At 47.6% G+C, this 16,982-nt stretch overlaps 1 protein-coding gene across 4 annotated transcripts in view; it reads left to right on the top strand.

The window, feature by feature from the left end:
* The first annotated feature begins 5,371 nt into the window (after window positions 1-5,371).
* The window catches only part of PSD3 (pleckstrin and Sec7 domain containing 3), a 118,062-nt gene continuing 106,451 nt past the window's right edge, over window positions 5,372-16,982 (top strand). For all 4 annotated transcript variants that reach the window (XM_065657917.1, XM_065657915.1, XM_065657918.1 and 1 more), the window contains exon 1: window positions 5,372-5,666. In XM_065657917.1, coding sequence (XP_065513989.1) covers window positions 5,639-5,666 — 28 coding nt within the window. In that variant the 5' untranslated portion in view covers window positions 5,372-5,638. The remainder of the gene's footprint in view (window positions 5,667-16,982) is intronic.

Below are 16,982 nucleotides of genomic sequence, written 5' to 3'. Positions count from 1 at the left end.
ACCCGGATCATTTCTGTTCTGCTCACATACAATGTGCTGTGACTGTTCTGCTCAATTACAACTGTGGCTATTTGCTAGGGGGAGAATGGTCCTCTTGGCTGTGACTGGTGGCCTGCTCAGAAGGTACAGACCCACTGGAGACAGGCAGATTGCAGGACCCTGCAGCTCTTTGCTAAAGAGAAGGCCAAAAAGAGAGAGTTGCTAGAGATGGGGAAGGGCCAAGGTTAAGACTGGAGAGAAGGTGACAGCAGAGACCCGGGAACCATGTACCTGCCAAAGCAAGGTCATTCAGCAGGGTTTTCTGTGTCCTTTAGTTTGGTTTGGGCTAATTAGGAGATTTCTGAAGACTTGCCCAGCAGGAAAGGTACCAGTGCTGTGAAGTCCCTGTTTTTTGGAGTCAGATGTCAAATCAGAGATCCCCAAAGTCTGAAGGCTGGAATTACAAACCCCTGCGATTTCCCATCAAATGCTCTAATTTTGACCAGTTACAGGGCTCCCCCGGCAGAGAATGTTCATCATGTTGGTATGCCAGATGGAGGATGGAGGGAAGTGAAATCTCTGGAGACAAGAGACAGAGGGTCTGGAAAAGTTATGTTTCCTGGACCTCTGGGCATGGCAAGACTCTAGAGAATTGTCAGTGGGGGAAAGAGCAAGACAAGCATCAGTTAACCCCTAAAAGGGAAGTTTCCAGGAACTTTGCGTGTGAGGCTAACCCAGCCTGACAACTTGCAAGGAAAGTGCCATGTGGAGAATGATGATACTGGCATGGCTTGCAGTATACCCCTTCTCACAGCAATGACAGCTAGCTAGCCTGTGCGTGCGCTAACCCACTCCCTGCTGTGGCTGTCACCCTGGGCATTGGTATAATGATTTATTAGTGCTGACTTCTTAAGAAGTAATAGGAAGGTTACCCTCTTTACACATGCCTACTTGTTTCCTAGCCTGCACCTTACCTCCAAATCTGCTGTGACCCTTGTGCTGTTGCAGCTACTTTTTGACCCTTAATTCAGAAAGAAAGGGTTGTGATAGTGACACTGTTTTTCTGAGTAAAATGAGAAAAAAAAATGTTTTCCCAGCTGTGTCCTCAAAAATCCAGACACACAGAGGAAAATCCAATAAATTATTAACTCAGTCTTTCCATGTGCAGATAATGGTGTTTCTGGCCGTTCAGGCTATTTATTTATTTATTTATTTATTTAATTGCTAGCCTTCTTCATCCTCATGGAAAGAGCAAATCTTTATTTGACTTGAAATGCAAGCTCCTGAGCTGTTTTCTGGTGAGCACCTGGATGATGGCTTACATGTGGTTTTCTGCCCTTTGAATGAGGAGAAATAACTTGGAAGTGAGTTTCCTGTACTCCTCTCATCTCCCTGTGAGAGAAGAATAATGAGCAAGAGAGAACCTTTATAGGCAAGAGATTAGAGAGTTTATGCATGGGTTATTCTTTACAGACTGCTGATCGCAATACACTCCCTTTTTTTTCTTGTCTGAGGGAGTGGGGTGCTGAAAGAAGGTATTTTCAACTGTGATTTTTTTACTCAGAAGATTAATGTTTGTCTTAGAAAGTGATAGGACGAGTGTGGTGCCAGCTGCCTGGCACTGACACATCAATGCCCTGATGCTCAATCCATGCATCCAGCCAGGTGCTGCCATGCTCATGAGGGGAAGCACCCTGTGGCTCCATGTTGTGACCAAAGGCAGGTTTGATCCATGTGGTATGGTCAGAAAAATAGTTTTGGTTTGCTGCCCCGCTCCCACTCTGGTGATCAAGTATGGGACCGCTTCATGGGCACAACTCAGCAGCCCCTTGACACTGCATAAATTACCCATTTTCCTGTTTCTTGACCTCCTGTTTTCCATCCCAGACTCCTTGAAAACAATCAATCCACCATAATTACTTTTTTGCCTTAGGTCCCAGTTTTGCTACAAAGCATACCCAAACTTGATATTTTCAATACTGTTAACCTAGGCAATCTCAGCTGATAGGATTACCAGAGCACCACTGGCCTTGCAATGCTCCGCTCCCCAAAATATCCCCAGCAACTGCCAGGGTAGTTTGGCCACTTCTCACACAATTCACCTTTAACCAAGGTGTGAGATCCAGTTGTCACTCGTAGTGCTTTCACACTGCTCTTTGCTGTGGTCAGCAGTTTCTGACATCACCTCTAGTTTCCCTTGCCCTGTTCACCCAGCCAAACTTCAGCCCAGCAACCTGGACACAGCCAGGTTGCCAGCCTGGTGCTGGCTCCCTGCTCCCCATCACTGCCCTGGGCTGGGGGCTTTGCAGCAGTTTAGCCAAGGAACCAAGATGGACATTCCTGCAGAGCTGAATGTTTGCCATCTTCACAGAGGCTGACTGCTGCCTGCCTCTGTCCTTTTTTTTTCTTCTGTGTTGGGCTGTGTCAAAATACATGTTGTATGCTTGAACTTAAATTCTTAAGCAATTCAGAATGCTCTGTAGCTGTGACAAGCCCTCATAACTACTTATCAAGACACCAGTTTTGTGTCAGCATTTGTATCAGCATTTTTTTGATATATCTAACTGGAAAGTTAAATCAAGCCTTTGGACAAAAAATACAGATTTCCTTTATAAATGCACTAAAACCTACCCCATTTCTTTGCTGTTTGCCTGCTGACAGTAAAGTTTTGGGAATTAATATGGCCCTCATACAGAAAAAATGATTGATGGTGGAAGACATACTGCCTTCCCTTGTGTAAATCTCAGGACGGGTGGTGCCAAACCCCATCGTCCTCTTTCGCAGTGATGCAAACTAACAGCTAGATGCCAGCGTGGCAGGGGCTTGTAGTATCATCCTCCCCGAGCTTAGCAAATGCTCTCCTGTTCCAGTCCTACAGCACAGAGCATATTCCCAGCAGCCCAAATGTCTGAGTGACTCAGGCCAGATGCCTGGATCAGAGAGAAAAGGTCAAATACTTCTCAACACAAATACGGGGACAAAATACCCACAAAAAACCAACTAATTGGAGTGCAGTGGCTGCAGCTGCCACCTAGGTGCCCAGAGCCAGGTGACAGGCAGCTGCATTGCAAGAGTCAGCACCAGCCCTCCCCACAAACCTGGCTTTTGCTCCCAGCTGCCTCCTAGCCTGTGTGACATTACCTCAGCCCTGCTGGGGAGGAGGGAGGAAGAGAACATCACCTCCTCAGAGACCCAGGCACTGGGTGATTTCTTTTTCTGCTGCTTTAGCCAGCTCAGATGTGGCACAGATGGAGAATCTGCAGTCTGTGCCCCCACACTGGCTCCTGGGGCCTCAAGAGGCGCCTGAAACAGATGGGACAAAATCCTACTGGGGCCAAAACGTGCTTGGCATTGCAGCCCTGGCTGGGAGAGAGGGCTGAGACCCTCCAGCACATCACCCTGCCCTACCGAGGCACTGTGGTCCATGGCACGTGTCAGCCACAGGCAGATGAGCACAGGGCTGCATCACAGGGACACGCTGCTCCCGTGGGTGTAGGGCTCAGTGCTGGCACATGCGGCAGAAGTGGACGAGGTGGTGCCTGTGGGCTTGTGCAAGGGGCCTCTTTGGGACCTGTGCCAGCCATTTCACAGGATGGAAAGCCAGGTTTTCATCTGGCTATTCCCAGAGGACAGAAATGACTGGATTGGAGGGCTGCTGAGCAGGGCAGGAGGCAGACCCTTGCTGTTCCTGGGATGTGTGGGTGAAGACAGCTTGTGGTGCTGGGGAGCTGGAGGGAGGTTTGGGGTGAGGAGAGGAGTTGCAGGGCAAGAGCAGGATGCCTTCTGAGATACAGGGTACACCAGGCCTGAGGCACCCAGACAATGGAGGCAATGCAGTCTCCTGCAGGGTGGCATGGGTGGAAAGCAGGAGCAGCACTGCTCAGGTAAGTACGGAGCTGGAGGTGGTGAGAAAGAGAAGGTTCAGGTTAGGAGGAGCAGTGTGAGCTCTGCATGCTGCAGCCCTATTAGGAGGAGCACAGGGAGATGCTGCTGGATGGAGCCTCCAGGCAAGCTTGAAGAACCCAGGGATGGTGCTGCCACCCCTGCCTCACTGCCAAAGAGGGAAAGCTCTGTGCCAGGGTGCATCTTGCTTTCCTGCCAGAAATTGATTTGGTTTGTTTTGTTCGGTGCTGGAGAACTGAAAGGCTGAGGTTGCCCTGTGCTGGCAAGGGAACATGGCTCCAGTGGTGAGCCAGGAGGCTGATGGGGAACAAGGCAGGCCTATGCTTTCTCCTTGGCCGCAGAGATGCTGTTGTGTCCAGATGTGGTACATTTACGTCAGTGACTTAATGGTGATGCACTTCTACCACCCGGACTGTCCAAAGCCTTTCATAGAAGCAAAGCATCTGGAACAACCTTGCCTTCCACCTAACATGCAGCTACGTTTTCCAGTGCAGGGGAAGGAGCAAACATAAAGTGTTGAGAGAGTCTTGGTCCTTGCTCCAGATTGCTACAGAAAGTCTACCCTCAATTTTGGTGTATTAAAAAAAAACCAACCAGCTTTCAATGGCTACTGAAAAAAACCACAAATATGCTGATACTACAGAAACAAACATCTTTCTCCAGTCTGGCAGCTACTTGTGTAGCTTACTCCTATAACTGGACCCATGAGATTTGGAGGTATTTTCTAAAGCTAGCTTCCGATGGGGAAACCCTGCTTTCATTAAAAAGGACAAGTTGCAGAGTTCCTGGTTAGCGAAATCCTAACAATGTGACTATGTGCTCAGAAACCTGGCGATGCAAGAGAACTCCCAGTGAACTGTGAAAAAAATAAAAATGGAAAATCAGTTTTGAATGTTCAGATGGGGTTACTCCAAAGTTATCTGTGCTCTTTTGCTTTTTGAACTCGGGCTGTGAAGGAAAGCCCCAGGGCTTGAAAAGGCTTTTGGTGGGGGTTTTTTGTTTGTTTGGGATTTTTTGTTTTATTTTTGTTTTTCAGCAACTGCGAACGGCACTGAAGTGACTTAGGAGCAGAGCACAGTATGGCACGTCCGGGACCCCGCGGGCTTTGGACGTGTCCGTCCCCAGAGCCGTTGCTGTGGGCACGCGGTCTGGGCTGCGTTCTTCACTCTGTTCCTTTGCTAATCCTGAATTTTATTTATTTATTTATTTTTAAAAAATCTTTTGGAGGAGCACGTGGTGCGCTCCGCCCCCCTTCCCTTCCACGCGCCCCTCACCCCCTCTCCCCTTTCCCGGCCCCCCCGGCCAGCCCCCCCCGCCCCCGGGCCGAGCCCCGTCCCGCCCCGCCGGGCCCGGCGCGCGCAGCTCGCGCGCTCCAGCCCGCGCCCGCCGCGCCCAGCGTGCTGGGGCGCCCGCCGCGGGCCGTGCTGCCCGGCTGCGCCGCCGGGGCTGCGGGCCGGCAGGGCGCCGCGGGCCGGCAGGGCGCCACGGGCCGGCCCGGCCCCGCACGGCACGGCTCGGCACGGCTCGGCACGGCTCGGCTCGGCTCGGCACGGCACGGCACGGCTCGGCTCGGCTCGGCTCGGCTCGGCTCGGCACGGCTCGGCTCGGCACGGCTCGGCTCGGCACGGCACGGCTCGGCTCGGCACGGCTCGGCACGGCACGGCACGGCTCGGCACAGCACGGCTCGGCTCGGCACGGCACGGCTCGGCTCGGCACGGCCTCGCGGGAGGGCGGCTGCGATCCGCCGCGGCCGGCGATGGGAGATGGAAGGAGCCGGCGGTGCGGTAAGGGGCGGCGTGTGTCCGTGGGGGTGCGGAGTGCGCTGAGCCGGCGGCACTTTTCTCCTTTTATTTACTTTTACCTTCTTTTTCGCCTTCCCTTCGCTTCCCTCGTCTCTTTTTCTTCTTGACCTTTATTTTCCCTTTTTTTCTTCTTCCTTATTACCATTTCCTTTTCCATTTTCCTTAATTTCTTTTCCCTTTTCCTTTTGCCCTCTTGGTCTTTTATTTCTTCCTTTTCCTTTTTTCTTTTTCTTTCTTTTTTTCTCCCCCCCCCTTTTTTTTTTTCCTCCTTGTTTTCACACTTCCCTAAGGGAAGAAAGCTCAGAGCCCACTTCTGCACTCATTACTGCTGGATCCCCACAGACACTAACTACACCTGGGAGGCTGCACTGAGACCCCCACCTCAGGGCTGGGACCCCTAACCTGCATCCTGTGCGGTTGGTTTTGCTTCTGTGTAACTTGTCTGTGTAACAAATCAGCACTGTTGCTGTACAGACATGCTCTCTTAATCGTACTAAATTCTCAAATTACATGAGAAGTGAAAAAGACAGTGTCTTTGGCTGAGTAGTAGCATTGTGCTTTCTGGGGAGGAGTGGGTTTGACATGAATTCACCAAAAGTGTAAAGTTTTAGAGCAGTAAGCGTACACAGGGATGCTCCTTTGCAGTTGTGGTGTTATCTTCATCCTTGCTACCAGGGACCTGAGTTACACTTCTCAATGAGAACATAAACATAAAGTTGTAATGAGCTTGAACTTCACACCAACTCACTGGAGATGCCGACCTCCCATGCAGACACATTATTTCCATGCCATAAGCAACAATTACCTGGCTCCCACAGGGTGCCAGTTAGTACATTGTCAGGCAGAGCACATCTATGTGTTATTGAAGTGATTTGGGTGTGTAGTAGACAACTGCAATCACTACTACTTTTGCAGCCTCAGTCCCACTTTAGTTCTGTCTGCATGTAGGGCCATTAAAAGAAAGTCAAATGCAATATTTCTAATGAAACTGGTGGTTGCACGCCCAGTGTTTGAGGCAATTGTAATAGGCTGCTGAGAATCATCCAAGTCTGTCTGGTTTAGCTAGTAGAAAGAAACCTCTTTCTACTCCAAATGCTTTTTCATCAGTCATATCCTTATTTGAGGTATGTCAGCAGATGTTACCAGTTTAACGCTGACCATGAATCTGACCTAGCTCTGTTGATTTACAGTGACTGAGAATTTGGCTGTAGAGACGTTGGGTTTAGGGTATGCCTTCAGTGGGAGAGAAAGTGAGGTTAAACCATGCAGGAGTCCCTGTGCAAATGCTCCCTTTCAATTACAGCCATGGTTCATTGCAGAAAAGAGTATAAGAAAAGCCTTTGTGGTAGTAGTGGTGATGTTAAAAAAAGTCCAAGAAACTTACATGCTGCTCTTCTCAAAACTTGATACAACAAAAAACTAGGACTTTTTGATACACAAAGAGAATGCTTGCTTAGCTTACCTGTGTGATGGAGGAACTCTTGTGCTATTTGTGCTAGTGCAAATTATCTGATTTACTATTGCCATTTCCATACCATCAAATTAAGAAGAAAAAGAGCAGTGAGGATCCTAATGAACATGCTGGTGGTTTTTTTTCAGCAAGAATTTATTTTGTGTTGTCAAGCTGGATAGCTGAAAAGATGTGTATGTTGTTCAGAGTATTTCCCCTCCCTGCCTGCCCCTCAAAATGGTCCTTTCTGTTCTTTCCCGTCTTACCAGGAAAGTTTGGCATTTGGTTTTGCAGCTTTGATTTAAAAGATGGTTTGAGTTTGATTCCTGTAGGATGAAAAGGCAGTCTGTTTGCAGGACTACTGTGGACCAGTGCCATGAAGCATCTTTGCAGACAAGCGTTTGTCTCCATGGACATGCTGTGAGCCTAGTGCTGGGAGCTTCAGCGTTGGGGCTGGTGGTTGAGGTGGCAAAAGTGACACCCCACACGTGGCCATCGATGCAGAAGAAGGATGCTTTGCCTGTGGCTGATAAACTGTCCTTGAGCGTGCAGGAGAGTTGATTGCTTGAAGTGATCCTGGCTCCACAGAGAGATGGGCTGTCAGACCCAGAGCTGTGGTGATTTTTTCTGAGGTGTTGCTTGTGTTTCTTTTTGGAGTTCCTCTGCTTTAGTTCCAAGGGTCCTGAGAGAGAGCAAGAGCCTGGGGTACTGCTGGGTGCTGGTTTAAAGGTAACTTAAAGGTAGCACAATGTAGTGGCTTAGGGAAGGGAGGGAGGGGTTAGCATCTGGAAAGTAAGATTTGGCAAGTCCCCAGGGTACCAGAGAGCCATCTGCCAAGCTGCTGTGCTCCAGCTGAGGCTGGGCAGACCTGTGAACTGCTGCTGCCAAAACTCAAAGGTTGGGGCAGTCAGCCACCAGCCCCAGTATCCCACTCCACGTCAGCTCTACGACACGAGTGCTGGGGATCCCTGAGGTGTGGCAGCTGGTGGAGTTGGTTGGTGCGAGGTTTGCAGGGTCGGCCAGAAATGGTGGGAGCAGTGTCCCTGGCCTCAGTGACACCTGCCACCCCTTCTTGAAAGGACCTTTCCTTGCAGCTGGTTCCTAATGGAAAGCTGGCTTCTGGTGGAGCAGGGGCTTCACAGACTGGCTTTCCCATGCAGGCTCACTCTGTGGCTTGGGGGGTTTGTTGCATTCTGGTGGGTTGTAAAACTCTGTGATGGTCCTTCCCTTTGGAAATTTGGCTCAGAAGGGCTATGTGTGATAGAAAGCTCCTCTGGATCATCACCATGCAGAGAAGAGGGGCAACAGGTGAACGAATTTAGGACTTGAGCAATTTCTGTTTTAAGCAACTGAATCTCATTCTGAAGGGATTCCTGTCCTCTGGCACCGCTGGTAACAGAGGCTGTTTCCAGTCCTTTTTTCCTGTTTGCACTGAGTTGAGGTTGGTGGGGGGGGATAGAAATTCTGTGTTTCTGCGGGGTGAAAAAGCTGTTTGAGGCCAGCTCTAAGCGTCTGCCTGGCACTTTCAATCTGGCCGTGTCCTGTTCCTCTCAGGAATGGCATTGTTTGAAGTATGCTTTTGCAGTATGCTTCCAGGTGCTTTTTCTGAGCACAGCCTCTCCTTGCGCTGAGATGCCTCTTGCTGTTGTACTAGCTCCTGTCAGAAACCACAGGCTCCTGGGATGCTAATGCATCTGAGCATTTATTTTCTGCTTTACTGAGAAGCAAGGCGGGTTGTGGAGGGGGCTTAAAAACAGGGTGGGGTGAGGGCTAGCCCTCTGGGTGTGGGCTAGGTTGCTATAGGGTTGAATTAAGAGTCAGAGGAGCTCAGATATTATCCAGCCCTTGAAGCCTGAATGGCACCTGAATTGACTGTACTTCCTGAATGCTGTGAGCAAACAAACCTGCCAGGGCACCTGATCTGTCTGTCAGGGAATAGGCTGTCTGTCAGAGTGGGAGCTCTTCATTTCCAACTCCACTGAGCGCCTCAGCCACCAGCTCTGGCTGTGGGAAATGTATGGTGTTTGCTGTGGCTTGCTTTGCTAACTGTATAAAAAGATTTTCAGTGCTGTGACCGCTGGGCTAAACCTAGACAGACCATGCTTTTGAGGATGGGCTACCAAGGCAAAAGCCCACTGATCACTGTCATACTTGCTGAGGGCTTCCTGTTGCAGCCACAGCAATTTTTTTGACACCTGTTGAAAGAACTGAACAAGAGGACATCGTCTTGAGTCTGAGATACAGTAGTTTGGGAACAGTAAGAAAAAAACCTCAATAGCACAGATTACACAGCGTAAGCCTCCCTCTTTGCAGAAGTGATGAATGGGGCTTGCTTTCTCTTCTTAGCATGAAATCACACAGTGGAAGAGGTGGTTTATCTCCAAAATGTACTCATTTTTTTTTTTACAAGTTTGCAAACAGGAAGTGTCATTGGCGTAATTGCATCTTCTAGGCTGAACAAATGCCAAGTGTGATGGCAAGATGCACTTAAGCCTGGGATATGGCTGCATTTCAGTGTTAACAGAAGAACCCTTCTCAGGAAAGTAATTTTCTTAAAAGAAACCAAATTCTAGTACCAGCGAGTTCTGGTTTTCATCAGCTTTCTTGTCTGTGGACTTGCTGTGGCCTAATGAGGGAAAAAGAAATATTAACTTCTTCAGTGGGACACTAGCACCAGCTGGTCTGTGTTGTGCTTCCTGTAAGGGATGTAGCACTTTTGATGTCTTCTGCTGTCCTGCCACGGCTAAAACTGGCTGGTGGCTTCTGACCGTTCGCAGGGCCACAGCTGCCTGAGGACGCTGGTTCTGTCACCCCTTAACTCGCACTTTTTTAGCAAGCAAACAGTCTGGTCTTGCAGCAACATCTTTTCAGCCCTCCAGTGCTTGCACAGCAGGAGGCTCACGGGAAATTCGTTGGTGTGACTTCTACCTGCTGCTTCAGTTTTGCTAGGGAGAAGATGGTTCAGATCAAACTTCAGTCAAGTTTCTGATCTGAAAAACATGGTTTAAATACGTGGTATGAAATAATCATGCAGGGTCAATGAGCTATGTCTAAGTTAGAGGGAGATATATATATCCCTTTTTACATGTTCTGTTGCTGTGTTGTAGCTGTACAGTTTGCCCTTGCTGCAGAGAGAATGCAGTTCTTTACACTTTTGCGAATGTAAATTTTTCCAGTTACTCTACTGTACAGTGGTTTGGGTTTTGGGTGTGGAGGTTTCGTTTGGTTGTTTTTTTACTGGAAAGAACATTTTAATCACTTTGGGATACTCTCTTAAACCATGTTTGTAATATTGACTTGAAAAAGGAAGATAATCTCTCCTGATATCCCATCCTTCTTCCATTCATAAAGACAGTGTGTATTTAGGCGGACGTAGAGAATGTACAGCACATGGGAAAAGATGTGCCCTGCACGTTCTCAGTACTCAGCAGATGTTGGCTTGAGTGTTGGAAATAATTTAGTTGCTTAAAGAGACAGAGGTAACTTCCAGTGGGCTCAAGAAGCGCTTAGGGATATCTAAATTTTAGCTTCCATGGAGCTGAAATCCATGTGGGGCAGACCTGTAGCCTGTCTAAACACTGTTTTGCCATCTAAGATACCTAAAGAGAATGGAAGCGCACTACCTGCGAAAAGAAGCAGCCTGTCGGTTTGCTAAATATACTCGGAAAAGACTGAACAAAATAAGTAAATGCAAGATGCCTAGCACATGTGCCACTGAATTATCTGAATAAAAGGTGCTGTCTTTGTGCAATTTTTCTTAGATCATGCCCCCATACCAATGCTGTTTGACATAGCTCAGAAAAAAATACCAGCCTGTGGCTTTATGAACAGTTTTGGACCTTTTTCACTATCTTTATGTTTTACACAGAAGAATGTGGTGGTTCATGCAGTGAGCTGAAGCCTACCTCTCAATGGGCTTCCTTTGATTCTTGCACATACCTTAGAAATAGTGCATGGACATCCAGAGGTCCATACAGCATACATCGAAAATCACTGACTTAGCAAATAGAAAATGCTGAGTGACCTTTAATGGTAAAGTGTAATCATACAGACTTTGAATTAATATTCTGTTCACATTCACACAGTTACAGCTCAGACAGTGTCAGCCTTTGCATAATAAAAAGCATTTAATTCAGTGTAACAGCTGACTGCTTCATAACAACCTTAACCAAACAATGAAGCAAACATTTCTTTAAGGGGAGAAAACGTCAAGTGCAGGTGTGAAACAAGATGACCAGACTGAAAACAAATTTTACCTGCAACTGCTTGATACTACTGCTAAGGCATCCCTTTTTTTGGTCACTGTTCCCATGCCTTTTTCTAAGCAGCAACTCTTGCTTCGTTTCTTAATTGAGCCTCTCATCAGACACTGAACTTCTGTGAAGTCTGCTGTTGAGTGGGGAAAGCAGCTCTGATTGTATCTGCACTCTTTCAGTTTTGCTCTCTCACCTGATGCCTTCCTGGGAGGCTGCTCCTGCCAAACACATCCCATGGCACTGGGAGTGACATGGGACACCTGTGGTGCTCCAGTGCTTCTTGGTGAATCCCTGGGGCAAAGGTGTGGCATGCTCTGTGGTGAAGACTGAGGAGTGTAGATGACTGGACAGTACTGAGCTCAAGGTCTGTGCATCCAGGGCCACGCCAAAGCCCAGTGAGCAGGCAAGAGTATCTGGTTGCACCAGTTTGGACCCAAGGTCAGATTAGCCCAGAAGCATGTACGTGGTCATGGATGTCAGCAGATGCCTGGGAAGTTCAGCTTGGAGCTTCATGAGAAGGATGTGATTTCTACGTATGTTGTGCATTTGTATCCCTTGAGCTTGTTCACCCTCCTTTTCAGCTCCTGTAGGATTTTGGTTTCCATGACATTGCTTTGCAGAGAGGTCTGTGGTTTTGACTACAAACAGTGCAAGGCACCATCTCCTGTTCGGTGTGATGCCGATTCCCAGTACCTTCTTTTGATGTCCTCTGGCTGTTGTAGTAAAAGAGGTGGTGAATCACCGATTGCTCTTTGCCTTTTTCAGACCCCTTACGACTACATGTATCTCTGCCATGTGTCTCTCAACTGCGTCTTTCCTGCAACTGAGAAGTCTTAGCTGACTTGGTTATCCCTTTCTGTAATCCAGACTTCTTCTCTGCTGGACAACGGCTATAAGCAACACCCTCACACAAGCCCTTTCCTTCCTCCCCACCTTCTGGCTCTCTACCCATCTCCCTGCAACTCCTGATAGTTAGAAATTACTTTAAAACCCAAGCTGAGATTGCTTCTCTTCCAAAGCCTTTGCTAGCATTAACTTCTAGCAGCTCCAGCTGAGATTTAGCCATGCAAATCTCCTGTTCTTTTGTGTCTTTATCTATTTTACTTATGCTTTAAGGATTGCAAACACGTATATTACCATGTGGAGGGGTGTGTGTGTAAGGAAAACACACACATGGTGTATGAGGTCACATAGAAGTAAAAACTACAGACGTTGCTAGCCATCTTTTTGTGAGCACCAGCACTGTCTCTGCTCTCTCTGTGCTGTCAGTGCACTAGCTTTTACCATCTAGCAAGTTCAACTCCAGCTTTCTGCATTTCATCCTGTTACTTAGGAAAGTGACTTAAGAAAAGCTAACAGAAATAGTCTTTTCAGAACAATTAGTACAACCTGTCAAAAGCAGTGAGGCTTGCTAAGCTCACACCCAGACAAGAATGATAACAGTGCTTAAAAACAAGGGATAGCCATTACTTGTGCCAGGGTGTTGGGGGGATTGTCTCTCTGTGGCAGCAGAAGCAGACTCCATGAAGACTCGATCATGGCTTTGCAGCCTAACTCATGTGGTCCTTTTGCTCTGCTGGAAACTTACTGGAGAAGGTTGTACGTCTGTGGAAACCTTCTATCCATCATTCCTGCCTTTCCTTTATTTGCTTACCAGTTACTGTGTTTCTGTCAGTCTCTGGGGAAACTCCTGCTGTCTAGCATTTTGACTGACTCTTTCTCCCTGAAGGCTCAAGCTTGGGCACCCATCCCATTCTGCTTTTTCCCAAGCACCATGTTCCCAGGTCTCTTGCGAGGAGTCAGTCTGTCTAACAGCATCTGTCCTCTCAGTGGCTCTGAGAAACTCCAGGCTGACATTTTCCAGTTAACTATCTGCTCCTTTGAACACTTCCTCCTTATTAGATGCTTTCAAAGAAAACATATGACATTGAGTGTGAAAGCTTCAGGAGGCATGGGTTCACGCGTGCTCTTTGTGCTCAGACTGTCTCATTCCTTGTCCTGGCAGCCGTAGACAGTGTCATCTCCTTCCACTGAGACCCTCAGTGATGGAGGCCATCTCTCCTGTCGATTCAGCTGCAAATGGTGATGAGAGAGCAAGACAGCAAGATGCTGATATTCCTCAATTAATGCTCGCTGGATGTAGGTATTAAAAAAAAAAAAGCCTCAAGAAGAAAACAGTCTATCCAAAAAAAGGCCCCAAGCAGAACCTCAGTTAAATTTAAGAGAGGATGCTTCGTTGCCTTCCTTCCATGGAGAAAGGAGAAGCATTTTCTTCAGGCTTGGATGACTCACCATGCTTATCTAAAAAGCACTGGGATTTTTGGGGAACAGTTTGAGGAGAGCTCATGGCTGGAGTCTAAGTCAAATTCATCCAGAGACACATTGTGCCGCAGGAGAGGCAGCAGCCAACTTTTACCAGGGTCCTGCCTAAAGCCACCTCTCAGTGGTGAATTGTTTGCAGTGGTTTCTCCTTGAAGCTGCTGGCCCTCTGCTCCAGTTTGCATGTTCAGACAGCAGAGCGGAGCAGAGGCAGCGTGTGTGCTTTATGCTGGGCTGACTTACCTGCCTTTGGCAGCTCCTGCTGGAGGAGCAGGATCCCTGAGGTCTTAGCATCCTACTGCTGTTCAGTTCAGTGCTGAGACATAGATTCAGCAGGTTCGCTTCCTGTGCTAACCTGAGACCTCCATGTGTGCTGTGGGTACATCCTAAACAATCTCTGATTCCTTGGCAAGGGACAGAAGCCCAGTGAGGTGGGGCCTCTGTTGACCCATGCCAGTGCCTTGGGCAAGGTCAAGAGAAACTGGTCCAGTGTGTTGGCAGGAGGTCCGAGGGGTGAAGACTGCTACGCCCAACCTAACGCAGCCTCGCAAAAGTTACACAAAATGCACCCAAGAGGCAAAAGCAGCTTCCCCAGCTCCCAACCAAGAACTGTGACCCAGAGAAGTAGTCTTGATCAAACATGTCCAAACAGGCAGAAAGCGCTGCAAGAATGGTGAATGAATGGGCAGGAACTTGTTGCTGCTCTGCCCAGAGTGTAATCAGACTGAAAAACAGTGTTTCTGTGCCTCATGAGAAATGTATGTACAGCTGGGCTGATTTAAGCGGATTGATGCTCTGAGCGAGCATCACCCTCTCTGGCAGTGACAAACACCAGATGCAGCAAAGGTGGTAGTTAAAGTCCTCTGAGGGCAGCAATTATGAAATGAGCTGACCTGGATGCTCATTTCTTCGCCCTTGAGATGTGGGAGAAGGCTTAACCAGGAGTTTTTTATCCCTTCCAATCTTTCTTGTATTTAATCCTTGCTAATGCATCTTGGAAAGTACCGTGAATGTTTGTCCAGTCCTTCTCTGGGCTCCCGGTTTTGGGGTTTGGGGCATGATGACTTCTACAAGGTTTGTGTGAGTGGCAGATTGAAAGAATAAAAGGAAAGCACATATTCTCTTTTGGTTTTATGTTTTGTTGTTGTTGTGGTTTGTTTGTTGTTTTTTTTTTCTTCTGTCTCTAAGGAAGGACAACAGGAAAGCAATAGTCTTAAGAGCCAGCTCTGACCTCATAGCATCCTCATTCTCTCCCCCTCTTGCTTTCTCTTTTTAATCTCTCTTGTTTGGATGAAATACCGTACTTATCCTTAAGCCTGGATCTGGATTCTCTGAACTGCTTTACCTTTACACATCCTTATAGTGCTCTGACAACCTAAATAGATGTTAGGTTTGGCTGCTCCCATGCAGAAGCCAGTATCTGTAATTCTCATCAGCAGTGCTGAGCCCTTCTGAAAATCAAGTTATCCCTTTCAAGACGCCAAGACAACGGTCTTGTAGTCTGTGCTTAGGCACCTAACTCTGATAAATGCTGGCCTGTACACTAAAAAAACATTAATTTAACCATCAATTTCTGCCTGTTACTGGATGATGGAGAGGGTGCTGTGAACTGCACTCTTCTTCATTGCTTTATGGTAACATACAGGCAAATAGAGACCCTTGGGTAATGTGAAGCTCAGTGCAGCAGATGTCTGTGAAGCCTTGAAGAGCAGGGCTGAGGGATGGATATGCTGTGTCCCATAGGCGTGTAGATCAGAAATTCCTGACTTTTCAGGAACTGGACTACTCCATCCATTTTATTTTCCGTTTCATTAGTCAGTGAGTGGGATTTGGCACCAGCTAGTTGTTTAGCCATCCCATCCCTTTGCATCCATCTGAGTAGGCTGAATTTTCTTCTGGCTGCATAAGCTACTCCTGTACAGGCTGTTGCAGACAGAGCCTTCTCTTGTGTGCTCTGAGTCCAGCTGTTCCTTTTCTAGGCCTTCCTGCCCCGCTTCTTGTGAATGAATGCAGCCCTGTGAAAGCAGGGGAGATATGGTGGCTTTTTCTGAACTCGTTTCATTGTGCTTGTGATAGTCATCTTTGTGCTAGAAAGCCTTTCATCTGGTTCATCACATTTTTCCTGAAGTATCTGGTAGGCTAGTGTTAGCAGGTTCATCAAAGTACCCCTTGGAGCCCTAGTGATGAATAATTGGACCTGGGAACGGTAAATACATATATCCAAGATGCCTGCGTAAGATCTACTTCCCACCTGCCACAGAGGTGTGTTGGGCTAAATCCTGCAGAACTGGTGCAGTGCAGAAAGGCAGGAGATGAAATGGGGGTAAAAGGCCATGAAAACCTGGAGCAAAACAGTTCTAGGGCATGGGGCAAATAGTTATTTGTCAATATGCACTTAGAAAAAAAATTTAATTGTTGGAGAGCTGGCCTTGGAGGAATGTATGCATTTGTGATTCCGTCCATGTCTGATTAAAGAGCCTTGACCAAGAGTTCCTCTGAATTATGTGTCTCCTGTACTTTGAATTTCTGTTTGTAGCTGTTGTTGCTTACCCTCAGGTATTTGGTGGAAGTGCATAAAAGTTATTATTGTCCTGGAGGGCAGAATGTTCTATCTGGCTTTTTTTTTTTAAAGAGTATTTTTGTAAGCTAAGGCCTTTGCCAGTGTGAACCATGCAATGACTTGCTATGCCATAACAATTGGCTGCCTCAAACATAGGGTATGAATGTAAAGGTCACTGAAGAATTTATAGAGTTAATGATTTATTTCATCTGTCACTTCAGACAGAAGAATTATGGGCTCCATCTTGCCCAGCTAGGAAGAAACTTAATGCTGACTGCAGACAGTTTTTGCACTACAGCTTATTGCTGCTATGTGCTTTACCTTGGAGATTTGGTTTGTCCTCACCTGTTCACAAAATTAATTTTAATCTTAGTCCTGCAGCCTTTCTCTCCTCTGAGAAACTGGACCTTTACTGTATCAAACTGCTTCTAACAAGTAGGAAGCAGTAGGAAGGTGCTGGTGGCACCAGGCCTGGGTGGCACCAGGACGCTTGATCTGTCCATCTCTTCCCCCAGGTGCTCCCTGCTAGCTGGAGAGACCAGTCTGTGCCCTCTCCCTGCCTCCTGGCCATGGAAGCAGGTTTGACTTGTGTGGTATGGTCACAAAACCAGGTTGGGCTATTGTCCTGATTTAGATGGCGGTGGCTGGACATGTGCTGCCCAACAGGGACCCTCAGACAGCACTCTTCACATGTTTGCATACCTTATTATCCT

This window comes from Caloenas nicobarica, chromosome Z (assembly GCF_036013445.1).
Source record: "Caloenas nicobarica isolate bCalNic1 chromosome Z, bCalNic1.hap1, whole genome shotgun sequence".
Lineage (NCBI taxonomy): Eukaryota > Metazoa > Chordata > Aves > Columbiformes > Columbidae > Caloenas > Caloenas nicobarica.
The sequence above is the reverse complement of the archived record's forward strand: the minus strand, read 5'-3'. Positions and strand labels throughout refer to the sequence as shown.